Below are 27,201 nucleotides of genomic sequence, written 5' to 3' on the forward strand. Positions count from 1 at the left end.
AATAAAATATATTTAAAAAATAAAGTAAGTATAATGGCCTGGCCATGTGCCTGGGTTGCAGGCTGGATACCTAGTAGGGGGTGAGGAGGCAGCCCAATCAGTGATTCTCTCTCATCATTGATGTTTCTATCTCTCCCTCTCCCTCTCTGAAATCAATAAGGATATATTTTTTACAAAATAAGTATAATGGGATATCACAAACCTGAGCCACATGTGTAATTTCAAATTTTCTAGTAGCCATATTTTATTTAACCTAATATATCCACAATATTTTTATTTAAACAATCAGTATAAAAATTACTAAGATATTTTACTTTTTTTTGTACTAAATCTTTGAAGTCCAATGTGTATTTTATACTTTCAACACATCTCAATTTGAACTAGCCACGTTTTAAGGCTTCAACTGCCACATCTGGCTAGTGGCTGCAGTATTAGACAGCATAGCCCTAGAATATTAACAATTAATGGCAACCATTTATTGAGATAGGGATTGTGCTGAGTGTTTTATATTCATTTTTAATCCTCACAATACCCTGTGAAGTAGGCAAGATTATAGTCTAATTTTTAAAAAAATATATTTTATTGATTTTTTACAGAGAGGAAGGGAGAGGGATGGAGAATTAGAAACATCGATGAGAGAGAAACATCAATCAGCTGCCTCCTGCACACCTCCTACTGGGTATGTGCCCGCAACCAAGGTACATGCCCTTAACTGAAATTGAACCCGAGACCTTTTGGTCCACAGGCCCGACGCTCTATCCACTGAGCCAAAACAATTAAGGGTGATTATAGTCTAATTTTGCAGATGGGGGACACTGAGGGCTCAGGGAGACTGGGCCTTGGCCCAAATCATGAGCGACTAAGCAAGAGTCTTGGCTTTGAACTTGGCTCCATCTGCCTTGAGTCTGGGCTCTTAATCTTGACATAATCCTGCCTGGATGGTAGTTATAAGGATGTGCAAACTATGGGCCCACTGATTCAAATCCAGGGAATGCAAAAGGCTAGGAGCCAGTAAGCAGGCTTATGAGAGGGGCAGGAAGTGAGGCCTTGAAGTTTCCATTCTCCAACCCCCAGTTACATGCTTGGCATACAACCAGTGACACTGTCAAGGAGAAATCATGAACTTAGGAAAATCATGTTTGTATGATGAATAACTGAGATTGCAAAAAAAAAAAAAATTCTGGCATCAGGAGAAAATGAAAATTGCGAAATGCAGAACAATAAGAATAACCTGCAGGTGAGTGCAGAAGAAGATAGAATGCCAAGGGACAGGGCTAGGCCCAAAGTGTGGAGGCTACAGGGAGGCAAGTTGTAGCTCTACCTCAGGAAAAATACTGATAATGGAAATGTCAATAACTAAAGTGCATTAAGCACTTACCAAGCCATTGTAAGGTAGCATCTTATTTAATCCTCAATCATACTAGGATATAGGTACTGCTATTATTACCATTTTACAGATGAGGGCACTGAGGCACAGGATGCTAGTAGGTAGCAGAGTTGAGAGTCAACCAGAGCAACTTGGGCTGGAGTCCATGCTCTGGATTGCCGTGCTATCCTAGAATGGGCTGCTCACATAGGTAATGAGTTTTCTGTCTTTGGAGGTATGCAAGCAAGCCACCAGGAAATGCTCAAGGAGGGTCATTCTTGAGTAGGACAGAAGCCTGGTGAACTGATATTAAATTTGTCTGGAGAGTAATGGAGGTAGAAATTGCCCACATGAAATAAAGATTGGGAAGGAATTCCATCTGCTTTTCTAATTCATCCCCTTGGCAATGGAGGCTTCAGGAGGCGTGACCTTTTCTAAGACTGGTTCAAGCGAGTAAAGGGTCTGTGGGAGGCCGGGTGATGTGGTAACAAGGGCTCTGCAGACAGCTAAGACCTGGGTTCAAATCCTGGGTTTACCACTTACAAGCACTTAGTATTTGTACATCTCATTAGACTCACAGGGCTGTTGTGACATTGAAATGAGAAAACACAGAATAATTTATACTCAGTTAAGGAGATGTCACAGTGTTCCACAAAGGGAATGAAAGTCAGGAGCCACCCTAACCGGTTTGGCTCAGTGGATAGAGCGTCGGCCTGCAGACTGAAAGGTCCCAGGTTCTATTCCGGTCAAGGGCATGTACCTTGGTTGCGGGCACATCCCCAGTAGGGGGTGTGCAGAAGGCAGCTGATCGATGTTTCTAACTGTCTATCCCTCTTCTTTCCTCTCTGTAAAAAAAAAAAAAAGATAAGAAAAGAAAGAAAGTCAGGAGCCAAGGCCTTGGTTTAATTTGGGAAGTTTCACTTATTCCTCAAATGGGGTTGTTGGTGGCAGCATTTGGGAAATGAGCTGCCAGGCTGAGGAAGGTCTGAGTGCTGGGGAGTAGAAGAGAGATGGCAGGGAGCTGGTTTTGCTGCCTTGGAGGAGAGGCACTCCAGAGGCCACTCCTGCCTGGGGAGGAGGCTGGCTGACAGCAACCTGCTGTGGAGGGGCAGCTCTGTGGAAGCACCTGGCAGGAGCTGGGCAGGACCCCCTCCCCCTCATGCTGGCTTCACTTCTTCCCTCCCAGTCACCTCCCAACCCAAATTGCAGACCTGTTCTTGTCAAGGTCTCTCATGACTCCATGTGGCCAAGTGCATGAACACTTCGTGGTACTCATCTGCCTTGTCATCTTAGCAGTATTTGACACAGTTGACACTCCCTCCTTCACTCCTTTATTGGGATGTGTGATTGCTCTCTCTCCCTGACCCCTCCTCCCATGGTCAGGGCTGCTCTTCAATCTCTAAATATTGAGAGTCCCCAGAACTCAGCCCTAGTCCCATGGTCTTAATACCGTCTGCAGGTTGATAATTCACAAATGTATATGTTTGTTCTATAAGTTTCAGTTCAATACCTTTAACCATCCACTAGATGTCTACACGTAGGTGTCACACAGAATACAGCTAGAACTAAGCTCTAGCGCAGCCGTGGGCAAACTACGGCCCGCGGGCGGGATCCGGCCCATTTGAAATGAATAAAACTAAAAAAAAAAAAAAGACCGTACCCTTTTATGTAATGATGTTTACTTTGAATTTATATTAGTTCACACAAACACTCCATCCATGCTTTTGTTCCGGCCCTCCGGTCCAGTTTAAGAACCCATTGTGGCCCTCGAGTCAAAAAGTTTGCCCACCCCTGCTCCGTCTACCTGTTCCGGAATGCATTCTCCCCGTCTTCCCCATGTCAATGAATGCCACCATCCATTGTACATTGGTGAACTGATACAACCCGGGCACCTCACTCCCACAGCAAGTCCTGACATTTCTAACTTCAAAATAGCTATTGAATCTGCCCATGTCTCCCATCTCCACCACTACCTGAAGTCACCACCATCTCTACTACCTCAACTTCTAACTGGTTTCCTGGCTCCCACTCCTGCCCCCTTTATATCTATATGCCACACATGGTTTTAAACATAAACCAGACCCAGCCCCTCCCTGCCCGACACCCTCTATTGGCTTCCCATTGTTCTTGGAATAACACCCCAGCAGCTACGAGGCCTGCACAACTTGGGCCTGGTCTGGCCCTTCAACAACATCTGAAACCACTCTGCTTTGCTCACTACGCTAAGATGCACTGCACTTCTTTCTGTTCCTCAAATGTGCCAAGAACTTCCTGTTTCTATGAATGACATCATCTTCTCCATCACCCAAGTAGGAAAGCTCAGCAGCATCTCCCCCAACCCCCACCCCATATCTAGTCTGGCCTGAGTTGTATGGACTGTCCTGGCAGTTTTATTCTTCATCCTCTTTCTTCATGCTCCCAGCCACAACCTCCATCAGGCTACCTGTCCAGCTTGACTTCACCACAGTCTCCTGACTTGTCTTCCTGCCTCCAGGCTCAGCTGTGATCTGATCCCAGCCACAGATTAACCCCTGACCCCTACCCTAAGCCCAACCCCACTCAAAATGGTTGTCTGGTCTCCAACTGAGATCTGACTTCTGCACCACCAGAGACTGGGCTCAGTCCACGTCAGGTATCTTCCAAAGCCCCTGTATCCAGTGCCTGGCCTAGGACTGGTGCTCAATAAAGTGCTAATGAGTCATAGGGGAGGTCTCAGGTAGTCCTGCCCAGGTGCACTATCAGAGATCACATGTCCAAAGGCCATGCTATATCCTTACCTGCCAGATGGCACCTTGCCCTGGAGAAGAGTCGGGGAGTCCCAGATCCTGAATTGGTTATAGAACATCTGACTTTAGGCAAATCAAATTCTCTCCTGGCTTAATCGCCCCCCTTCAATAAGAGGGGAAGGAGCAGAGCAGCTAGTCTCTTTCTCCCAGAAACAGCTATTTTTGTTACAGTGTTTCTCTATCCAGGCTCTTCTTGGGCCTTTATAGCAGTCCCATGTGGCTGTGGGGCTTATCTGTTCCCATTATGTAGATTCTCGACATAGCTACTCGGGCCCCCCTTTAAAACTTTTAAAAATGTTTTTATTGATTTCAGAGAGGAAGGGAGAGGGAGAGAAAGATAAAACATCAATGATGAGAGAAAATTGATTGGCTGCCTCCTGCATGCCCCACACTGGGGATCAAGTCCACAACCCTAGCATGTGCCCTGATTGGGAATCGAACTGTGACCCTCCTGGTTCATGGGTCAATGCTCAACCACTGAGTCACACTGGCTGGGCAGTGGGCCCCCCTTTTAAAACACAAGTCAGATAATAGTACTTCTCTGCTCAAAGCCTTCCCATGGTTCCTGCTTCGCTCAGAGTAAAAGCCAAAGTTGTGTTGATGGCTATAGCATCTGGCCCCATACCTCACTGACCTCAGTCCACTTGCTCTTCATCTCAGTGATGCTACTCCAGCCACAATGCTTCCTTGCTGATCCTCAACCACACCAGACACATCCCCACCGTGGGAACTTTCCTCTGGTGTTCCATCTGACATGAGCTCTTCCTGCAGACATGGGCTCTTGGTCAGCTGCCTCACCTCCTTCAGGCCTGTGCTCAAATCTCACCTTGTCAGTGAGGCTCATCCCAACACCCTACAAAATACTGCAACCTGCCCCATTCTGCTGCCCTTTTTTCTATTTCATCGCTTTCTAGCAAACAATCTGGTTTACTTGTTTGTCTCCTGCTAGAATGTAAACTCCATAAGGGCAGGGATACTTGTTGCTTTGTTCATCCATATAGTCCAAGCACCTAGAACAGTATCTGGCACAAGGCAGATGTGCAGCCCCTGGATCATGGCTGAAATGTACTAGGGTCACAGAAATGATGGCTGGGTCATGTTGGGTGGCAGACAGGGTAGACATGCACTACCTCCCGCCACCTGGGGCGGCTCTCAGAGATCAAGGAGGAGAACAGGATTGGCTGGAGGTCTCAGGAGACTTTACCTCCTGGTTCACCCAGGTAAACTGGCAGGAACTCAAACCTCTGGGGCCTGGAGTGAGTGCCCAGACCAAGGCAGGACAGGTGTCACCACCTAGACTAGTTTGAGGGGGACAGTACAGGAGGACACTCCCAGGAAGGCGCAGAGGGAGAGGATGAGGCCCCTTTGGCTCTGTTGAGGAGCTCCAAATCTCTGCATATTGGCGGCAGGGTCCCAGATTCAGATTTAGCAAGTTTGCAGAAGAAATTATATCACTGAATTATCTAATATTTATTGCATACTTAGTCTCTATGTCAGGCATATGTATTCATTTATTCAATTCTCACAGCAACCCAATGACAGGTTTAATTAGTAGGCCCATTTTACAGGCAAGGAAACTGCGGCACAGAGGAGTGAATTTGCTCAAAATTACACATCTGAAAAGCGGTGGAGCTGGAATTTTTTCCTAATAAAACAAAACTTTTACTATTAGACATTTTGAAGATTACTGTACACATCATGAGCCTGTGCTGTAAAAGAGCCACTGTCCCCACAAAGGTCAGTGTAGCAGTAATGGGAACACCGTTCCTGTAGCGGGGAAATGGGATTTGTACACAACTGCCTCTCCTCTTTTCCCACCCATTTATTAAGAAAAATTGTACACACACAGAAAACTTGATGTTTATATACCTTCCACCTAGAACAACTGTTGTTAATTTTAACCACTTGAAAACAAGTTTCAAACATCATGTTATGTCGCCTCCAACTACTTCAGTTAGTCTTCAGTTCCTAAAAAAAGTATTCTCCTACCAGACTAAATTTTCATTATCACACCTAAGAGAAGCGATAGTAATTCCCAAATGTCATCTCATATTCAGTCCATATTCAAAATTCCCCAGCGTCTCAAAAATATCTTTTGTAGTGTTTTTTTTTTCAAACCAGAATCTTGTCAAGATTTACAGATTGCGTTTGATTATGTATTTTTAATCTTTTAAAATATAGAACCTTCTGCACATATCTCCCTTTTTTTATGACATTGACTCTTTGGTGGGTATAGTGGTTGTAGACGGTCCCTGGATTTGTCTGTTTCCTCACAGTGTTATTGAACTTGTTCTTTTGTCCCTGTGTTTACTGTAAACTGGAATTTAGGTCTAAAGGCAGATTCAGGTTAATGATTTTGTAGCCAAGATACTTCTCAACTGATGCTGAGTATTTTACCCGATCAGGAAGCACAATGTCAGGCTGTGCCCCACTGGCGAAGCTGAGTGTTATCACTTGGATTGACAGCAGGACTGCACCATTGCACCATTGCACAGTGGCGATCAGCAAGGACCTTTGGGATGATACTTCGGCATGTGAACATCCTGTTGCCCCCCAAACATTTGTCCCATGATTTTGGCACCGATTGGTGGTCTTAGCCTGAATTAATGATTACAGTGGGGGTTATAAATAGGTGATTTTCTAATTATATCTTTTCTTTTACATAATTTAACTTGCATTCTTCTATACAGAAGAGTTTTTCCTCATCCCCTGGGGTTGAATTATAGTTCCTTCTATAAGTCAGAGGCAGGGTAAATTATTCTAATGGATGCTGGAATTGTCCTGTATTTGACTGGCAAGTGCCCCCTTCAAGTTGGGTCTGGGGTCCTTCTTACAAATCCCAGTAGTCTCTGAACACTTTTTTGCTTTCTGGAAAAATGATATCTCCGACTCATCTGTATTCTCTCTTCCTCAGCTCTGCTATTTGCCACTGTGGAACTGGGATGTGATTCCAGGAAGTCTGCAGCAGAGCTCTTTTGTTTAACACTCACGTCTACTGCAGGGGCCAGTAGCAGCTCTGTGTGACCTTCTGTGTGACCTTGGGCCAATTCCTTTCCCCTCTCAGAGCCAGACTTTCTCTGTATGAACAACGAGGGGAGCTGAATTCTGCCTTATCCCTGTACCCCTGCTAAGGGTATGGCAGACACCAAGCCTTCCTTCTTGTCACCTCTGTCTCCTTCCCCAGTCAGGGAGTGTGGGGGGGATGGGGCTCCTCCACTGGGCAGTGGGGCCTGTCTGACAACTGAGCCTCTTACCCTCTTAGAACTTGCCCACCCTGAGAAGCTTGGTTTTGGGGCCCACCCTTCTGGCTGGAATTATCTCTCGCTTTCTGCAGGCAAGGACAGATGACTTTTGGGGTCACCTTCAGCGTTGTCCTAAAGACCGCCATTTTGTTATTGCAGTCAGCTTAGAGCCACTTGACTTTGATGCAATTTTTTCTTTATTTTAAATTGAGTTTTACTTTGTATCAACATTATAAATTTACATATTTAAAGAATCAAATATTTCTCTAAGGCTGGCTGTAAAAAATAGCAATTCCTTATCTTTCTTTTCAAAACTTTTTTAGCCAATTCTTTGGGTACTTCCATATTCTGAATAACTTTTGGTATTGTGACTTCCTGATTTTTCAGTTTTAAACATTATTTAGTTGGCTTTTCACTATGGAAGATGAATATTTAGCCCCCTTTCCTCCTCTGTCCCTCTATGTCACTCTTCCTGTCCTCCCATCTCTGTATGCCTCTGTTATATGTTTGGTTAGATCAGTATTCAGTGCTTACCATATTGTGACAATGTAAATGCTCTTCAGAGCTGAGCTACATAGTATACTGAGATAACAGTTCATCTCCTCTAACTTTGTTTTCCTAAGAGTTAAGAGTTGTTTTGGTTTTTCATTTGCTTAATTTTCTATTAAATTATCATAATTCAACCCCTTACTCTCCAAAAATTATCTATCTTACCTCTCAGTACATTCGGGCATATCAGCTCTCTATCAGTTTAACGTGTTGAGGAAATGTCTTTTAGAGTCTTCAGGCCTGATCCAATGTGGATCTGTTGCTTTACTCCTGGGATTTTCCTGTTCTGTCATCCTGGGGGTCCCCATTCCCTCTTGTGAGTTGAATTTGTTTCCCATGTCCCTCCTTCATTTTGGTTGAGCATATATCTTTCTGAAGCTGAGAAAGTAAATTTTTGATACCGAATGTCAGAAAATATCTTAACAACACCCTCACCTATTTGATATGTTGGTTTAGGAAAGATTCTAGGGTAGAAGTCATTTTCCCATAGAATGTTGAAGGCATTACTTCATTATTTCCTGGTTTCCAGTGTTGCTGTTAAAAAGTCCAAAGTCATCTGATTCCTGGTACTTAAAAAAAAAAAAAGATTCCTGGTATTTGTCTTGTTTTTTCCTTTCTAAAAGTTTGTGGAATCTTCTCTTTGTCTTTATTTTTTTCTGAAACTTAGTGAGTTTCTGATGTGCCTTAGTGAAAAATTATCTTCATACCTTGTCCTTAGCACCACCACGCCCATTCAGTTTGGAAATTTATGTCTAAGTCCTGGAAATCGTGCTGAATTACTTCACTGATGAGTTCCTCCCCCCACCCCTTGATTTTCTCTGTTCTCTATTTCTGAAACTCTGATATTTGACTGTTGGGCCTCCTGGACTGGCCTTTAGTACTCTTATCTTTTCTCTCTGATTTCTTTCTTTTTATCTTTATAGTCTACCTTCTGGAAGAGAGAAAGAGAAACAATGATGTGAGGAACATCGATTGATTGCCTCCCCGTACGTGCCCCTACTGGGGATCAAACCCAGAACCTAGGTATGTGCCCTGACTGGGAATCAAACCTGCAATCTTTTTGGTGTACGGGACAACACTCCAACCAACTGAGCCACCAGGCCAGGACTAGAGGGTTTCTTCTAACATAATCATGATCCTTGATTGTCTAAAAGCCAAGAGGAAGCTGTGACCCAAGAGTAGCACGTATCCACTGAGAGCTTCCCTGTAGGATTATAGTTGGATAATGTCAGATCTTTAGGTCATTCCTCTTGAGATGATCATGCTCCCCTGAGAAGGATTCTCCCATTTACTGTCTAGGGGAGAAGGCCTGGTTTCTGACATTCTGGGAGCTGGGTTTGGGAGCAGGCTGGGACTCTCAGCTTCAGTACCAGGCTCATGCCCTGTGCTGTGCCTGGGGATAAACTTCCAGTCTCCTCTCAGGGCAAGGGAGGGGTGCTTGGGGGAAGGACACAGGTATCCAGCTGTTTCATAAACAGACTTCTAACCAATTCTCCTCTTTTTAGCCCCATCTTTACTCCCATCCAGGTGCCTAGTACCCCAATTCCTGAGTCTCTTCTGCCACAGAAATAGGTGGCTTGTCAGCATTTCTAGCTGCAGGTTTAGGATTCAGCTTTCTGGGGTCTGCTAAGGATGTTACCTCTATACCACCTGCTTTCCAGCTTCCAGAATTCTGCTGCTGTTTTCTTATCTCCTGTTCTCTTTGTCCTTATAGATTTACATATAAAAACAAACAAAAATCCCAGAAATCTGTCATTTAGTGATAGAGGCAAAGTGAGAGAGGAAGCAAAGGCATATGTGTGTTCTAGCCATCATTACAAGAATTTTTTTAATTGAGCTGTAATTCACATATTAAAACTTAAAATTATATGTCAGTGGTTTTCTGTATATTCACAAAGTTGTGCAACCATCACCACTGATTCCAGAATATTTTCATCACCCCCAAAGGAAACCCTCTACCCATTAGCAATCATTCTCCATCCCTAGCTACCCACAGCCCCTGGTAACCACTAATTCATTTCTGTCCCTATGGATTTGCCTATTCTAGACATTTCACAAAAAAGTGGAATCACAGTATGTAGCCTTTTGTGTCTGGCTTATTTCACTTAACAGAATGTTTTCAAAATTCATTTTGTGGCACGAATCAATTTTTCATTCCTTAATAAACAACAGAGAAACAGTTGCCCTGGCTGGGTGACTCAGTTGGTTAGAGCGTCATCCCTATGAGCTTGATCCCTGGTCAGGGCACATGCAGGTATCAACCAATGAATGCATGAATGGGTGGAGCAACAAATTGATGTTTCTCTCTCTAAAATCAATAAATTAAAACATGTTTTATTGAGATATTAATTCCTGTTTATGGCTAAATAATATTCCATTGTACAGGTATACCACATTCTGTTTACCCACTCATCTGTTGATGGATATTTGAGTTATTTCACTTTTGGGCTACTATGATTTTTGGTGCTCTATTTGTGTACAAGTTTTTGTGTGGATATATGTTTTCATTTCTCTTGTGTAAATATCTAGGAGCAGAATTACTAGGTCATATGGTATCTCTGTGTTTAACTTTATGAGGAATTGGCAAATTGTTTTCCAAAGTAGCTGTACCATTCTACACTCCCATTAGCAATATATGAGGGTTCCAGTTTCTCCACACCCTGGTCAACACCTGTTTTATCTCTTTTTTGTTAGAGCCATCACAGTGGGTGTGAAATGGTGCCTCATTTTCATTTTGTTTTGCATTTCCTTCATTATTAATGACTTCGAGCATCGTTTCATATGCCTGTTGGCTATCTGTATGTCTTCTTTGGAGAAATGTATCTTCATGACCTCTGCCCATATTTTGATCCAGTTGTTGTTGTTTTTTTTGAGTTATAAGAATTCCTTATATATTTTGGATAGCAACCCTTATCAGTTATATTACTTGTGAATTCATTATAACATTCAGTAGGTTGTCTTTTCATTTTGTTGATGATTTCCTTCATTGTGCAGAAGGTTTTTAGTTTGATTTTTTGCTTATTTTTGCTTGTTTCCCTTGCTTGAGGGGACATATCCAAAAAGATATTTAAAAACTAATGTCAAATCGTTTGCTACATATGTTTTCTTCTAAGAATTTTATGGTTTCAGATCTTATATTTAAGTCTTTAATCCATTTTGAGTTTATTTTGTATATGGTGTAAGAGAGTGGTCCAATTTCCCTAAAATCACTTGTTGAAGAGAGACCGTCATCTCTCCATTGTATATTCTTGTTTCCTTTGTTGCAGATTAATTGACCATATAAGCAAGGGTCTATTTCTGGGCTCTCTATTCTGTTCCATTGATTTATGTGTCTGTTTTTGCATCAGTACCATCCCATTTTTTAATTTTCATTCTCACCCTAGGAGTGAGGATATTTTTTCCATTGATTTTTAGAGAGAGTGGAAGGGAGGGGGAGAGGGAGGAAGGGAGAGAGGGAGAGAGAGAAGAAACAGTGATATGAGAGAGACATATTGATTGGTTGTCTCCCACATGTGCCCGGACCCGGGCCAGGGATCAAATCTGCAACCCAGATGTGTACCTGACTGGGAATCAAACCCATGACCCTCAGGGCACAGGCCAGTATTGGCCAGGGCCCATTCTGTTTTGATAATTATAGATTCATAGTATAGTTTGAAATCAGGGCAGAACATATCTTAGTAAATATTTGAACAATAACACTTTCATTTCTTCAGCATTTCTTATTGTACCAGGCTCTGTGCTAAATGCTTATTTAATCTGACAACTCTGGAAGTTTAACATTATTGTTTTTACTTTACAAAGGAGAAACACAATACACAAAGGTAGAGGGACTAGCTCAAGTCACACAGCTAGGATATTTCTGATTTGGGATTAGAGCTCAGGTCTGGTTGCATCAAAGGCCATGTCTGCTCTCCCCGCCACAACCCCCCCCCCCCCATTGCCAATACATACATACTATCTCCCTTCACTGAATCTTAGACCCACAAAGTTTTTAAATTTTAAAAATGTATTAATGCTAAGTTAAAAACACACAAAAGATATGTTTAATAAAACAAACGTATATAAGCCACAGATAAGAAATAAAACCTTGCCAACACAGTTAAATCTCCCTTGGGTACCCTTTCCTGAATTTGAACCACACAGTTTGAGGCTTAGGAGGAGAAGGGAAGAGTGGTTAAAAACATGGGCTTCACCAATTCTTAGAGGCATGATCCTGGGCAAGCACATAGCCTTTCAAAGCCTCCATGTCTCTATCTGTAAATGGAGATAATAAAACAGTCCTCAAAGGGTCACTATAAAGGTTAAATGGGAACAAAGCATGTAAACCAATTAGCACAGGGCCTGGCACAAAGGTGGGCTTAGTACAGGCTGGCAAGTATTAGTACCAGAGACTTAGAACCATGGACTCAGGTTCATAAAATGCTTGAGTTAGAAGACAGCAGAGGGAACACTAAATCCAACTTTCCTCCCCTATTTTGAGATGACATTTTTGAGGCCAAAGAGATGGAGAGGGACTTGTCTAAGCTTACAGAGGGTGAGCAGCTTCTTTCTGCATCCACATAGCTATGGGTGAGAAGGGGAGACAAACAAAGGTATTTTCTGCTTCAAAATGATTTCTTGTCTAGGGAGTGAAGTTTCTCGAAACTTTCAGAGAGCCTTATGAATCCAAAGGTCTGCCCAGAAACAAGTGATGAGAGCACTGGACAGCCAATAAAAAAGCATGCTGGCCTTTCTACCTGCCTTGGAAGCTCCCCCTCCCTACCCTGCTCCATCAAAGGCAGCTTTGCCCAAGTCAGGGTATTTCCAGCTTTGTGGCTTTCACTTCCACTTCTACCAGGTGGCCTCCTGTGGACAAATCAGATTTCTCCTCAGCCCCAACTTCAAGAGGTGAGCCAGGGGTTCAGGGTCTCAGACACGCAGGCAGCAGCGGCGGCAGCAGCAGCAGCAGCAGCAGCAGCAGAGGCAGCAAGAGGCTTGGGTTAGACCAGAGGCACAACCATGGAAGACCAGCGCGACCTGATCTCCAACCATGAGCAGCTGCCCATGCTGGGCCAGCGTCCTGGAGCCCAGGAGAGGTATGTGTGAGTAGTAGGAGAGAGCACTCAAATCCTGGGCTGCACTGGGAAGGGGCACTAGACCGGAGTCCCGGGAGGCATAGAGTTAGGCTCTAACTCGAACAATGTAGGGGTGGTTTTGAGCAAGTCTCTGGCCTGCCCTGGGCTTCGGTTCTCCCTCCTGTAAAATGAGGGAGCTCCTGTAGTGCAGAGCTTTTAACTTTATGTCATGTATGTCTCTTCTGAAAATCAGAAAAGAGCTCAGGACTTTCTCCTTAGTGTTTCACACAATATCAGGGGCTTGACTGAACCCCGGAAGCTGGGCCATGAACCCTAGGTTAGAAATCTTGGACCAGATTTTAAAAGTGTTATAGATCCTAGATGGAGGGACAAAGTTTCTAAAAGATTGGTAGAGCCCGCTCATCATAGAGGAGTTCCCTCCTACTAACCGTGGATGGGCATACGTGTTTGTATCAAGAGTAGAGTAGACGGGACATCGGCCATCACAGGGGGGATTGAGAGATGTTAGAAGGAGGTTAAAAAAAGGGCAAGGGGAGCTCTGGCTAAATTTATAGAAGGTGCTGAGGGTTGATGTGGATTGTGTTCTGCCTGTGCCCCTCTCCCTTGCATCAACAGTACCCCCCCCCCCCCGCCCATCTCGCAGCCTCAAGATGGTCTCACCCATGTGTTTCTCTGAACAAAGGGTGGTGGCTAGAGTGCAATTACCAAATGTCCCCTGCTCTCCCCAATCTCCAAAAATTAATTTTTGAGTTATTGGGACTTACAGCTAGATCTGATGTCAGCTGTTGCCAGGCAGAAAGGGGTTTGAGAGAGACACTCAGAGAAGTCATGAGGATCTGTGTTCTGGGGCACAGGTAACCAGATACAGACCATTAGAGCAGTGGTCTGTGAAAAATCCTGGGGATCTTATGGCTAGGAGGGCCAGCCAACTCTCCCCTGATGGCTGGATTCTGGTCCAGGTTCTGTACTGTCACATGCGACTTGGATAAATCACTGCTTCTTTCTGGGTCTCAGTAATAATAATGACAATAGTCATGATAATAGTTCCCGTTCACTGTGTACTTGTTGCCAGTTCTCAGCCACTGCTAGTAATTATGGACACATAACTACATGCTAAACTTAACCCTAATTCTCACAGTAACCCTGATTAGGTACTTTTATTCCCATTTTTACATGAGAAAATTAAAGCTCATTTTGGTAAGCGACTTACCTCAGTTATCTTAGCTAGTGAATATTGGAGTCAGAATTTGAACCCAGGACTAATCTGGTTTCAAAGTTTGAGCTAACTACCAAATGCCCCTCTTCTAGAAGTACAGTTTGCAGAGAAGGGAGGTGGGACCTGTCTGGCTCAGGCCACCAGTGAGTTGCAGACCTAGTGTGGGCTCAAGAGGGTGCCACTCCTCCCCGCTTCTCAAATCCTTGTTTTTCCTTTTAGTTCAGTTACTGCTTCTAAAACTGGCTCAGGTCCAGACTTGAGCCAGTTTCAGACCCTTTTGTGAAGACTTCTGCCTGGCAACATCTGAATCATCATTCCTGCTAGTTCTGGTTGGCTCCTGACTTTGACCAATTACTTTATTATTATTGAAGGAGGCAGTGCAAAGGAGGAAATGCAGAGGGGTGATGAATTGGCCCTGGTCCAGAACCCAGGGGACAGGCATTCAAGATGTATAAAGAGGAAGGAAGCTAGATGTTAAAGTTAACTATTAACTCCCTTGAGAATAGCAGTGTTACCAGTGGAGTGCTATGTGCTAGCAATGGAGGTGAGAACTTTATCCTCAGGATCTTATTTAATATACCACCCTTTGAGTAGATGTTCGTACCTCAACTTAGATTATGTGGTCTCATCCTCAATATATATAACTCTCTAGATCAGTGGTTCTCAACCTTGGCTGCACATTAGAATCACCTGGGAATCTTTTAAAAATCCTGATTTCTGGGCCTCATCCTCCAGAAATTCTGTTTGTTATGGGGTGGGGCCACAACATTAGTAACAAAGAAACAGAATTTCTGGAGGATGAGGCCCAGAAATCGGGATTTGAAAAAGATTCCCAGGTGATACTAATGTGCAGCCAAGGTTGAGAACCACTGCTCTAGATTCTTAGACCTTATAGGAAACTGAGGTTCAGAGAAGGGAAGGGGCTTTTCCCGAGTTCACATGGTCAGAGGCAGAGCTGGGACTGGACTGGGTGTGGGGTTGCGGGAGTGGGCATGTAGATAATGAGCTGGAGACCGTGATTCCAGGCAAGCCTCAGACTTGGGTGGGCTTTCCACCATCCTTAGAGGCTCGGAAAGGCCAAGAATGGGATTTGTTTCCCTCCTGTCTGGTCTCCTCCTTTCCCCACACAGGGTTTTTACTTTCTCCTTCTAAAATAACAATGCCTTGGGCTTGGCCTTGCCCCAGAAAGTGCAGAGGGCTGACAAGCAGGAAGCCAGTGAAAATGAGCTGTGTCTGTGATGTCATGAGTTACTAGGCAGAAGGCTGTCCTGGAGTCTCCTAAACCTCCTTGCTGGTTGCTGGAGTAAATAGGGTACAGTCTCATCCTGACAGAGTCCAATGGGGTCCTAGCAGTGCCACCGCTGGGGTGAGGTCAGAGAAACAGGCCAGGAGCTCTCATGGTCCTGGGGCAGGATCCTTACACCCCCCCAACCCCCATACTGTAACTTACGCATGTGCCCCAAACTGCACCCAAGGCAATAGCTGCTAGGGCTCCCTGAGGTCTGAGGTCTGGCCACCTCCCCGTGCGGCTAGCCAGTCCAGAGAACATGAGAAATTCCCCCAGGTCACCCAGCTTAGGCACCATACTCCTGCAGAAATCCCTTCTGAGTGGACATTACCATTTGAAATACTTCTATGCCCTCACTCAGCTCTCCAAAAACTACCAAAGCCTAGAAATGCTGAAGTGAGAGGTACCCATGTGACAGGCCCAGAGAATGGCAGAGACTTGCTCAAAGACACAGAGTCTGGACCAGTGGGGGTGGTGCCTGGCCCAGCTCCAGCCCAACAGTCTGATGCCCCCAACCTACTCTTAAAATGGCAAGGCCTCACTTCTCTTTTTCAGGTGGGCCTGCAAGCTCTGCTGTCCATGTCCCACTTCCTTCCCTTTTCTGATTTTAATGCAGGGGCTGGGCGGGTAGGATGGTAACTCCCCGCCCCCCGCCCCCGCCTTGAGGGCAGGCCTGATTCTCAGGAGACCCCCTGGCAGAGGGAACCTAGGGGACTGAGGCTGAGAGAGGACAAGGCACTTGTCCCTGGCTCTTCCCCACTCAGCCTAGACCCAGGGGCAGCTCCAGGATTTCAACTTGGAGGGCTGGAGGGCCAGCAGTGGTTGGAAGTAGGGGCTGGGGAATGTCTTTAAGCTGTATGTCCATAGGCACTTATTCGTGTGTATGTGTATGTGTGTTGGGGTAGCTGGAGGTGGGTGGGCTGATGGAAATGGGGGGACACATTCCCCCATTCCCAGCCAGTCCTCAGGGTAGCCACCTCCATGGACTCTCCTGTGACGTATCCTCCCTCCTCCCAACAGCAAGTGCAGCCGCGGAGCCCTGTACACAGGCTTTTCTGTCCTGGTGGCTCTGCTCCTGGCTGGTCAGGCCACCACTGCCTACTTCCTGTACCAGCAGCAGGGCCGGCTGGACAAGCTGACTGTCACCTCGCAGAACCTGCAGCTGGAGAACATGCGCATGAAGCTTCCCAAGTGTGCGTGCCCCACCTCCATCCTGACACCCCCCCACCACCATTCCTCACCTCCGAGTCCCCATTCCTGCACTTGGCTGGGCCCACTGTCCTCTCTGAAGTCGAGCCCCTCCTCACCTGGGTCTGAAATCTTGGGCCCCAGATCTGAGTACCCTCTTCCCTGGGCACTGGGGCCACACTCATGCTGTACCTTCTGACTCCACAGCTGCCAAGCCTGTGGGCAAGATGCGGGTGGCCACCCCCATGCTGATGCAGGCGCTGCCCATGGATGGCCTGCTCCAGGGGGTAAGGACAACTGCAGTGCGGTGCAAGGGGACAATGTTATCTAGCCTGGATGGAGGGCAGGGGCCAAGGGATGGCAGAACAGCTGACCCAGGAAAAGCCCAGCTGAGGGAGGACAGGGCCACCTCAGGAAGGAGGAATCCCAGGGCTGGGGGCCATTCCTGACATGAGGGCCTGCTCTCTACAGTTTACAAGGTGCTGCTCATGCTCCATTGCATCTCACGGTCCCCTCCTATTCTCAAAGCCCTTATGTATGGATAATGTTGCTATCCACAAAGCCCTGGGTGGGAAAGCGTCTGCAGATCTGACCAACAGGGACATTGAGGCAGAAAGGTAACGTGACTTGCACAAGCTCTCGCATCTGGAGGTGGCAGAGATGGCCTGTGGAGCATCTGGGACTCTAGACTCTTACCCAGGCCCCAGCTACTGCCTCCATGCCAGGGCCTTCCTCTGGGGGCCAGTGCTGATAACCCCCACTCCTCCTCCCACAGCCCATGCAGAACGCCACCAAGTACGGCAACACCACAATGGACCATGTGATGCACCTGCTCCTGGTGAGTGGGACCCGGTTGGGTAGCCCTGCCTGCCCACACAAGCCCCTGGCAAGGCCACACTCCAAGACCCACACCTTGCCTGGCTCATAGTAGACATTAAATATGGGCTCACCAAGTTAGTGAAGGAATGCAAGAGCGGCCCTTAAACTTTGTATGTATTCCAGTCACGCCTTTTTTGAGTGTTTGAGATTGAGAAACCGAGGCACCCACTTTTTCCTTCTCAAGTTTTTACTGCATGTCTACTCTGTGCCAAGCACTGTGCAAGGCTCTGGGCCCACAAAGGGGAGCAATCAGACCCAGGTCCCAATCCCATGGGGATCCCAGGTTAGCATGGGAAATAGGCAAGTGACCAGGTGATGAAGGACATGCAGGGGGCTTTGTGAGGAAAGGTACAGAGGACCCAGCCTAGCTGAGGGTGGGGTCCACAAAGTCTTCCTGGAGGAGGTAGACCTGAAAGGTGAGTAGGCATCTGTAGGAGTAGAAGGATTCTGGTGTAACTGGTCCTGGAACCTGGGTCTCCCACCTTCCAGCCTTGGGGTCTTGTACCTGTGCAGCTAGACTGCCTTTACTGTCTCCCCTCCCCCCAGCTCCATCGTGGCTGCGGTCCAGAGTCCAAGCTTGCTGCAGCTTGGGTCCACCCCTCGGAATGGAAGACCAGGGGAACATGGGTTGCACATTTCACCTTACCGGCCAGGGAGTTTTTAACCTTCCTTCCTGCCTGCTACCTTGCAGAAGGCTGACCCCCTGAAGGTGTACCCACAGATGAAAGGGAGTTTCCCAGAGAACCTGAAACACCTTAAGAAGACCATGGAGGGCCTGGACTGGAAGGTCAGCAGGCTTCCCTGCACTGGCGCCCTCTCTCCTAGGGCGGGGCTGGGGAGGCCATTCTCAGGAAACTGGAGGCGGCTTATCACAACTTAGAAAGCCACCAACACGGGAAAGCACTTGGAGTTGAGTAACCAACTTGACCAAGCCCTCTGGCTCTCTCAGGGGGAACCAGGATGCAGCTGGACCATGGGGTGCAGGGGCCCTGCCTGGCCCTCCATGTCTCTGCCCTGAGGGGCAAAGCCAGGCAGGGTTGGAGGGCTACTGAGCCTGACCCTCTGCCTCTGTCCCCTTTAGATCTTTGAGAGCTGGATGCATCAGTGGCTCTTGTTTGAAATGAGCAAGAATTCGCTGGGGGAGAAGCTCACTGAAGGTTCACCAAAAGGTACAGGGAGTTGGGAGCCTTGGGGTGTTGGGTTCCTGAGACCCCTCTCAGGGCTCTCCCAGAGCCACAGAAGTTAGAGCCTAGAGCGCTCCCTGATGCGACTGGATCTCCCAGCCTCTCAACTGTCACTCCTGTCTCTCCTGCCTGTTCCTCTGGGCTTGGCTGCCCCCCTGGCCCACATCCTGATCTGAGGGCTCACAGAGTACATCTTGCTTGTGGAGGATGGCACTGGGCAAGTGGGCCTGGAGCAGAACCACCTGAAACATCCCAGGAGTCATTTCAATGACCTTCCCACCCCTCAGAGGGACCTCCCTGAGGTCACACAGACAGCGGATGCCAGACAAGAGAACCTTTTTCCCCTTATGGACAATGTACACCAGGATTTTCAGCTCTAAAGCCTTGAAGAATGTCATGTTTAATCCTGGTCATAATCTGTCATGCAGCGTTGAGCATTTCTTCCCTCTGGGCATCAGTTTAGGAAGTAGAAAATCAGGGGTCCACCTGTGTGGGCCTCAGATTTTTTCATCACACTCATAGAAGGCACTGGATGCTATCTCGACCAACTCCCAGCTTATGTTTGAATCCCTTCTACAAATTCCACAAACAAACCCCCATCTCTACTTGGATACCCCCAGTAACAGAAGCTCAGACTTACCAAGGTGTCCATTGCTTTTCCTTAGAAATCAGAATCATGGGTGAAATTCCAAGCTTTAATAGGCATGGAGTGTTGGAAGAAATCATCAAATTTTAAAATGAATTAGCCACACAGCAATTCACTTCCTCTTTGATTTTGGACTTTGTTGGTCCAGTCCTCAGTTTTCCCATCTGTGCAATGGGTAGAGCAAGTACAGCCACTTGGGCAGAAGGCATTAGGCCCACAGCAGTGGTATGTGGATCTCTGTTCTACTGAGACCTTGGCTCAGAGTCTGCTCACTCACTGTCTTCACCATGCCTGTCGCTTCAGTACTGACCAAATGCCTGGAAGAGGCCAGCCGCATCCCCGCCATCCACCCGGGCAGGTTCAAGCCCCAGTGCGACGAGAACGGCAACTATATGCCGCTCCAGTGCTTTGGGAGCATCGGCTACTGCTGGTGCGTCTTCCCCAACGGCACCGAGGTCCCCCACACCAGAAGCCGTGGGCGCCATAACTGCAGTGGTAAGCAGTGGCCACTGTGCCAAGGAGTGTCAAAGGAGCAGGAAGGACCAGGAAGGCTGAGGGCCAAAGGCCCCTCCTGGCACACATGTGGCCAGGACACTCGAGGTGTAAGCTCCCGGGGGGCAGCCACTCAGCCATGCATCCACCGCTTTGTCCATCTCCATCCCTGTGCGTTCCTCATCTGTTCGTCCATCTATCATTTCTCTCCTTACTTACACACTCATCTACTTACTCATTCATCTGATCCTTTCATTGACTCTTACCCACCCGTGCACTATCCACTGTGCATCCAGAACTCCTACAGACCCACCTATTCCATCTCATCACCCCCTTCCTGGCCTTTCCCTCAATTCCCCAACTACACTTCACTGCCGCCATCCAGCACGCATCCTTCTAGGCAGCACCTGCTCTCCCAGGATCGGCCTGTGCCCAGGTTGGGAAGAAATAATCCCAGGCCCCTCACCAGTGGGTACAGTAGCTGGACTTCACATAACAAATGGCCTTGCTGCTCCTTTGCAGAACCACTGGACATGGAGGATCTGTCATCTGGGCTGGGTGTGACCAAGCAGGATCTGGTCCAAGGTAAGGGCCCCTCCAGAGGGGACCCAGTCCCCAGTTGGGCCAACTCCCTCATGGGTGGATGCCCAGCACAGCATGATCCTGGTCCATTCTCCAGGACCCTCCCTGAGATGTCTACTTCAGAGATGAGGAACAGTGCTGTGGGTGTCTATATCATAGTTAGTACTTGTACCTGAGCAGGGGGCACTGGAGAGTCCTCAATTGCTGAGGCCCCTGGATCCTGGGAAGGGGCAGGGACAATGGTGACTCCAAGCCTAACCTGCTGCTTATCTCTCTAGCCACCATGTGAGAACAGCAATTGAAGACACCAGCACCCAGTCAGCCCTGCATGGCCACAGCTTCCTTGCTCTCTTCCGTCCCCCAAACCTAGCCACATACTCCTCCCCCTTACATGCCCTGCTCCCGCCGTCTCCCCCCCTGCACCTCATTTTGTGAGACTGGCACCTGGTTCTCCACCATCCTTGGGCAGAAATCACATCAGAACAGCAGACTAACAATCCAGGAGGGCCCTGCTGCCCAAGCCCCCATCCATCAGCAGACACACAAAGCCCAAGGAGCTGGACCATGAGCTAGGCTGACCCCCATTTCTGACACCACAGCAGTTTCCAACATGGAGCCCCCAGACCTAGACCCATGGACAAGGAGAGAAGGTGCAGGAGAGGGGACGACACTTCTCCCCTCTGGCTTTCCAGCCTGTGTAACTGGGGCATAAACCACCCTCTCCCTCTCCCCAGAACCAGCCTCTCCACCACAGCCCCTCCTCACCCCGCCAAAGCCCAGTTCCCTCCGCGCAGCAAGCTTGCCATTAGCCCTTAGCAACATGGCTTCTAATAAAAGGTAGTAAGTAGAACACTCGGTTCCTGGCTGTTCTGTTGGGATCTGGTTCATTGGCTGAAGATCTTGAATCCAATGGTCTGGGTGGGAGGAAGCAACCTGGGGAGCCCAAACACAGAGGCCTGTGGGGCCAGGCAGGACACAGACACACTTGGTTTCCATGTTTAAAAATATATTTTACTGATTTTTTACAGAGAGGAAGGGAGAGGGATAGAGAGTTAGAAACATCGATGAGGGAGAAACATCGATCAGCTGCCTCCTACACACCCCCTACTGGGGATGTGCCCGCAACCAAGGTACATGCCCTTGACCGGAATCAAACCTGGGACCCTTCAGTCCGCAGGCTGACGCTCTATCCACTGAGCCAAACTGGTTAGGGCTTGGCTTCCATGTTTAACCAGAGGAATACTCTGCTTCAAACATAGCTCCTCTCGGTCCCGCTTCCTCTTCCTTATCATTGCTACACTAAGAAGTCAAATGGCAACAACACTAGGACCCAGCAGCCGGTTGTTGCCAGAAGGGAGCAGGAGCCCCCCATTACCAAATTTCTTTACTTTCGAGAGGAGGCCAAAACCAAAATGTTCTGGGTAAAGTCTCCATTTCAACGAAGCCCACCAGGACTTCTAGACCAACACACTTAATGGGGAGTGAGAAGCTTTGAGGGCCTAAGGGCCCCCAGGAAAGGGTATAGATCAGTGATGGCGAACCTTTTGAGCTCGGCGTGTGATAAACCCTAACTTAACTCTGGTGCTGTGTCACATATAGAAATTTTTTGATCTTTGCAACCATAGTAAAACAAAGATTTACATTTTTGATATTTATTTTATATATTTAAATGCCATTTAACAAAGAAAAATCAACCAAAAAAATGAGTTCGCGTGTCACCTCTGACACACGTCATAGGCTCGCCATCACTGGTATAGATGGATGCTAACCTCAGTCTCCAAGACCTCCCCAGCACAGTGCTGACTATTTCTGCCCGGCCCCTGCTGTCTTTGGCAGGAGGCGAAAACCACTGAAGGAAAATCTCCCAGCCCCACATGTTCACTGCCCTGGGCCCTGGGAAGGGGCCTTTGCACTGCTGGCCATCAAGTTCTGGAGACCCTGACATGTCTTTTGAGTTTATCTACTCCTTGCCTTCCTTATTTCGGAACCTTTGTTACCTGGATACAAGGGCAACTCAGTCCTAACTGGTTTTCTGTTCCTACTGTGCCCGCCACAGCCATTCTCCACCAGGTACCTCGAAAGGGCCTGCCCACAACTCCAGTCCTAAGTGAACTTCAAAAGGTGGCTTAGAAAGCCCCCCTTCCATTTCTTGCCTTCTGGGTATTTGTCTGGTCTACCCGAGCACCTGGCAACCAACCATGGCCATGCTTGCGCGCCCTCTTAGCTATGCCACCTCCTCCAGGAAGCCCCCCCACCAGTTTAGTACCAGGTACTTAACTGAGGCAAACGGTCCCACTCAGCACAGCATCCCAGAACCTTGACATGTAGTCAAGAACAAATCCTGAGCAATGGTTTGTTCACCTCCAAGTGTCAGCCAGACTCCCAAGAATAAGTCAATTGTAAAATGTTTGCCCCAGGTGCACTGCAACTTGCACCTTTCCTTCAAGTCTTTTATTTTCTGAGTTCTTAGAAAAACACGAATCAGGAAAAAACTGACAAAAGGAGGACAAACCCTCAGTATTAGCCAGGGGCCAGGGCCGAGGGAGGAGTGGGAGGCTGGGCCTCACTGGGTCTGCAGGGTAAAGGGGTGGAAGGTCCTGAGGCCTCTGGGCATGTTGGGTCTTGAGGAGGGAGGGGCATGTCACTTAAAAATATATATATATGTATATATATACTGTACACATCTATATGAAGTGTCCTGTGTCAGGACGGAAGTCAGGCGCGGGGTCAGCGACTGGAGGTCTCGGAACTGGGCACACTCCCTCCTCCTCCTTGGACCAACCTCTGCAGGGCTTGTGGGCTGGGCCAGCACCGACTCTGTGGCTGGCCATCTTCTTCTGGGGAGGGAGGGGAAATGCAGGCACTTAACCCCTTCCCCACCACCCGGGAAGCACAGGCCCATCGAATGGCTCCTCTCAGGGAAACTACCTTCTTTCCCATGAGCAAATGCCCTCAAATTAATGATTACAAGGAAAAGGAAGTGGACTGCAGGGAGGGAGAGAGGAGCTCAAGCCTTACCCTCATCCACAAAGAGGCGCCATCCCAGTGCCCATCTCCTAGGGCATGTGCAGTGTCTGCACCCAGGGAGCACCAGGTGCCGGCCACTGACTGTGAGTGAAAGAATCTCTTTCTCCACCCTTTCCTGTGGGGCCCACCTCCCAGGTCCTGCCTGGCTCCTGGGGACCACGGCAATGCTGGAGCTCCCCTCACTCTAGCCCCCATCCCCCATCCCCCCGCCCTCTCCAGGGATCAGATGCTCAGCAAGGGTCCCCGGGCCAGGAAGTGTACCTGCTGTCTTGTGCTCCTCAGACAGGCTGCTGCTCTGTCTTCTTCTGTGAGAAGAGAAGGTGAGAGACTCCTGTACCTGACGGCCTCCTCACCCATGCTGCCCCCACCAGGAGGGCATGAGGGCTGCCTCCCGAGGATCTGAGGCCTCCCCACCTACCCCCCAGAACCGATGCCGGGTGCACAGGGATTCCCGAGAACAGGGACGGTGCCCCACACACTCTCAAGGAAGGAGCCCAGAACTGTGCGGCACAGATGTTCAGCTTCCCTGAACACAGCCAAGGCCTGGGGGCCAGTGAGAGCATCTGTACAGGTGCTGAGTCCCCACACCCCCAGCCTTCAGGTGAGCAGCCTTGATCACCCATGAAGCAGACGTGTGAGTGTTTCTGTGGAGGGGTCCCTGTCAGCTGGGGCACCACCTCCCAGAAAACGCTTCCTCTCCTACCTGGGACCTGTAACAGCCTCCCTGTGCCCTGGGGCTTCCTCCCTTCACCTGCCACAGGACATCCTTCTACCTCAGACAGGGCAGAGGGTCACTTCCATGACTTCCACACAGACCTGTCCCTCCTCGGGGGGGCTTTACTCTAGAGTCACAACTCACCCCTGCATACTCCCCGCCCATGGAGATGGGCAGGACCCTGGTCTAGCTCCCACCCTGTCACCTGCCATGCACAGGATGGGGCTCATCACATTGCCCCTGGGGACGAGGTTAGGTCCCTTTTCTGGCCTGAAACCCCCAGGAACTCACTCTACCTTTTTCTTCTTTTTCTTCTGTATTTGTGAGTCAGGGTCTTTGGTTGAGGCCTTTTTGGCTTTCTTCTTCTTTTCCTTTTTTTCCTTGTCTTTTTTTTCTAAGGGAAGAAAGTAAACTTCCTAAATAACAGATGTTAAATTTAAGTGTTGGGACCAATGGCGGGAGACACGAAGGGCAGGTCTCCAGGGATCCTAGGAGCCCCTCCTCCTGCAGTTGGGTCTCCAGCTCTCCCCACACCCTGGGGAACCATGAAAACAGGCCCTCAGGCCTATGACCACCTGCCCCGGCCTCATAATTTCTGCCCCACCTATGGAACACCTGGAGTATTACTACTTTTCTTTAACTCACTTTACACATTTATTTAAGACTAAAGGCTTGAAGCATGAAATTCGTGCAAGAGTAGGCCTTCCTTCCCCCCACTGCCGGCACCAGCTTCCCTTGTCCGGAAGGACATCTGGTCTAATTAGCATATTGCACTTTTATTATTATAGACTAGAGGCCCAGTGCACGAAATTCATGCATGGGGGGCAGGGGTTGTGTCCCTCAGCCCAGCCTGCACCCTCTCCAATCTGGGACATCCCCCTCCCAATCGCCCCTAACTGCTCCCCCTGTTGGTCTGATCTCCCCTAACTGCCTTTGCCTCAGCCCCCGCCACCATGGCTGTGTCCAGAAGGACGTCAGGTCTATCTGGTCTAATTAGCATATTACCCTTTTATTAGTATAGATACTCTCTATGGAAAATGGGAATGCAGTATCACCTATTACACAGGGTTAAATGAGGTCCCGCCACATGCGGTCTGGCACAGAGCTCACAGGGAGCTGTGGTCTAGGAGCGTGGACCTGAGAAGCCTGAAGCTGAAGGTGCACTGAGCACTGTGGGGAGCAGGCCCCGCCCTGGAGTGCTGGGTCTCCCTGCCAGTGGGCCCAGGTGCTCCGGGGTCACTCTGGCTTTGTCAATAGCTGCCCCCATGACCCTGGACAATCTTCAACCTCCCCCTTCTGTGCTGGCTGAGGGCCCGTCCCGCCCGTGTGGTGACCAACAGCCCTCAGCACAGGGCTGGGCAAGCGCGATCCAGGCTGTGGACAGGCACTTACTCTTGTCAGATTTTTTTTTCTCCTTGTTCTTTGGGTTGGCTTGGCCTCCACCCTCAACCATCACCATCTCTGGCTCCCCTTCTGGCTTGTCCTTCTTCTTGCTGCCACCACTTGCTGTGTCTTTCTTAGATTTCCCCTGGGTAGTACTGGGGGCCTTTTCTGAGGAATCAGTACCCTCCCCGCCTCCCCCAGCCGCCAGCTTCTTCTTCTTCTTGCTCTTGGGGGCCCTGGCCGCTGCCTGCTCTCCCGACAGCTTCCGCTTGTGGCTCTTCTTGCTGCCCTCCTTGGCGGCGCCCGTGGCCTTCTTCCTCTCCTGCTCCAGCAGCTCCGCCAGGACCTTCACCACCGAGGCCTGGACCTGGGCCTCGCTCAGGGGCCAGGGCTCACTCAGGAGCCGCCGGGCGATGTCGCTGTGCAGGGCCAGCGTCGAGGCTTCGGGGCTCCCGGCCCCCTTCCCGGGCTTCTGAGGTGTGGTGCTGGCCTCTCTTCTGCCTGTGGGGAGAGGGCGTGTGACATGGAGCTGCGGGACCGGGAAACAGTCCTCTCACCGTACCAGAGCCAGGGTGGTCCGAGGTCATTCTGGCCACACCTTCCTCCCACCTTCGACCTTTGAGCTCTTTTCTGTCTCCTCACACTGAAATCTCAAGTTCAGGCTGGGAACTGACCAGGACTCCAGAATGTTAGTGAAAGGCCTGGAATCTATCAACACAATGAAGGTCAGACAGGAGTCCAGAGCCCGGAGGCAGGAGACTGGGCTCTGGGTCTGCCTCCCACTGACTGGCTGTGTGGCCCTGCTCTTCCCACAGTCTGTTTCCGTGTTTGCAAAATGAGGGGTTGGGTGAACAGCGAGGTCCCCGTATTCTGAACTGTAGATCCACATAAATTCGACGGCTGTGCACCTGTTCAGCTCACACCCCTCTATTCACAGGGGCACACCCCTTGCCTGCCCAGGACCCTGTGGTGTGCACACGTGGTGTTGATCAGCAGGTTGACCGGCTGCCAGTGACTTCTGGAGCAGCCTTTGTTTAGAATTTCCAATGCCTCTGCTCTCCTTTGATAACTGTGCTGACATGTGTGAAAATGAAAACCTCCATAGCCCCTCTAAAATGCCGGGCGTCCCCAGAGAGATCGCTGAGGAAGAAAGTGAGCAACAGCTGCTCTGCTCCCCGGCACCAGTCTGTGGGACACCAGCACTGCCCCCGCACTACCCCTCCCCCCCTACTTCCCAGGTGACTGGCAGGTCTGGACTTGGTTCTGGTTCCGGGCCTCAGAGGTGCTCAGTGGCTGGGCTGCTCCCTGTGGCGTGCAGTGGGGCCTGAAGCAGCTCTTGGTCCAGAGCATTGCACCAGCCAAGTGTCCCAGGACAGACAGAGGCCCAGTTCAGTCCTCTGGTGCTTAGCAAGGGCACGAGTCGGGTAGAGGGGAAACTGAGGAGGGCGCAGTGGGCCGTGAACCTCCTCCCCCACAGCCTACTTCCCGGCTCTCTGTTTACAAACACCCAGAACATCGAGGCTGGGGACCCTGTGAGCTGTCCCAGGTGCGCCCACCTGAGATTCCTGTCCCTCGGCTCTGGC

The 27,201-nt window shown here is 48.9% G+C and overlaps 2 protein-coding genes across 12 annotated transcripts in view; one reads left to right on the top strand and one right to left on the bottom strand.

Moving 5' to 3' along the window:
* The first annotated feature begins 12,729 nt into the window (after positions 1-12,729).
* On the top strand, positions 12,730-21,343 carry CD74 (CD74 molecule). The gene is made up of 9 exons (XM_006104473.3): positions 12,730-13,018; positions 16,543-16,715; positions 16,918-16,997; positions 17,486-17,548; positions 18,281-18,376; positions 18,671-18,758; positions 19,723-19,914; positions 20,434-20,496; positions 20,772-21,343. The coding sequence occupies exons 1-9, from the start codon at positions 12,942-12,944 to the stop codon at positions 20,780-20,782; spliced, it is 843 nt and encodes a 280-aa protein (XP_006104535.1). The 5' UTR covers positions 12,730-12,941; the 3' UTR covers positions 20,783-21,343.
* A 1,550-nt stretch (positions 21,344-22,893) lies between these two features.
* The window catches only part of TCOF1 (treacle ribosome biogenesis factor 1), a 30,876-nt gene continuing 26,568 nt past the window's right edge, over positions 22,894-27,201 (bottom strand). For 4 of the 11 annotated variants that reach the window (XM_014446818.2, XM_023745743.1, XM_014446817.2 and 1 more), the window contains 4 exons: positions 25,628-26,119; positions 24,532-24,629; positions 23,782-23,825; positions 22,894-23,330 (listed from right to left, as the gene is read on the bottom strand). In XM_014446818.2, coding sequence (XP_014302304.1) covers positions 23,799-23,825; positions 24,532-24,629; positions 25,628-26,119 — 617 coding nt within the window. In that variant the 3' untranslated portion in view covers positions 22,894-23,330; positions 23,782-23,798. Of the gene's footprint in view, positions 23,331-23,781; positions 23,826-24,531; positions 24,630-25,627; positions 26,120-27,201 lie in introns of those variants that run through there. The other 7 variants (XM_014446820.2, XM_023745746.1, XM_023745741.1 and 4 more) reach the window with 6 other exon arrangements.

This window comes from Myotis lucifugus, unplaced genomic scaffold, assembly GCF_000147115.1.
Source record: "Myotis lucifugus unplaced genomic scaffold, Myoluc2.0 scaffold_576, whole genome shotgun sequence".
NCBI classification, from domain to species: domain Eukaryota; kingdom Metazoa; phylum Chordata; class Mammalia; order Chiroptera; family Vespertilionidae; genus Myotis; species Myotis lucifugus.

What these genes read in the sequence shown, in the direction of transcription:
- CD74 (XM_006104473.3), top strand. Translation starts at nt 12,942, where the DNA reads ATGGAAGACCAGCGCGACCTGATCTCCAACCATGAGCAGCTGCCCATG. An exon ending in TGGATGGCCTGCTCCAGGGG is followed by an intron (nt 16,998 to 17,485) that starts GTAAGGACAACT and finishes CTCCTCCCACAG; the next exon opens with CCCATGCAGAACGCCACCAA. An exon ending in ATGTGATGCACCTGCTCCTG is followed by an intron (nt 17,549 to 18,280) that starts GTGAGTGGGACC and finishes GCTACCTTGCAG; the next exon opens with AAGGCTGACCCCCTGAAGGT.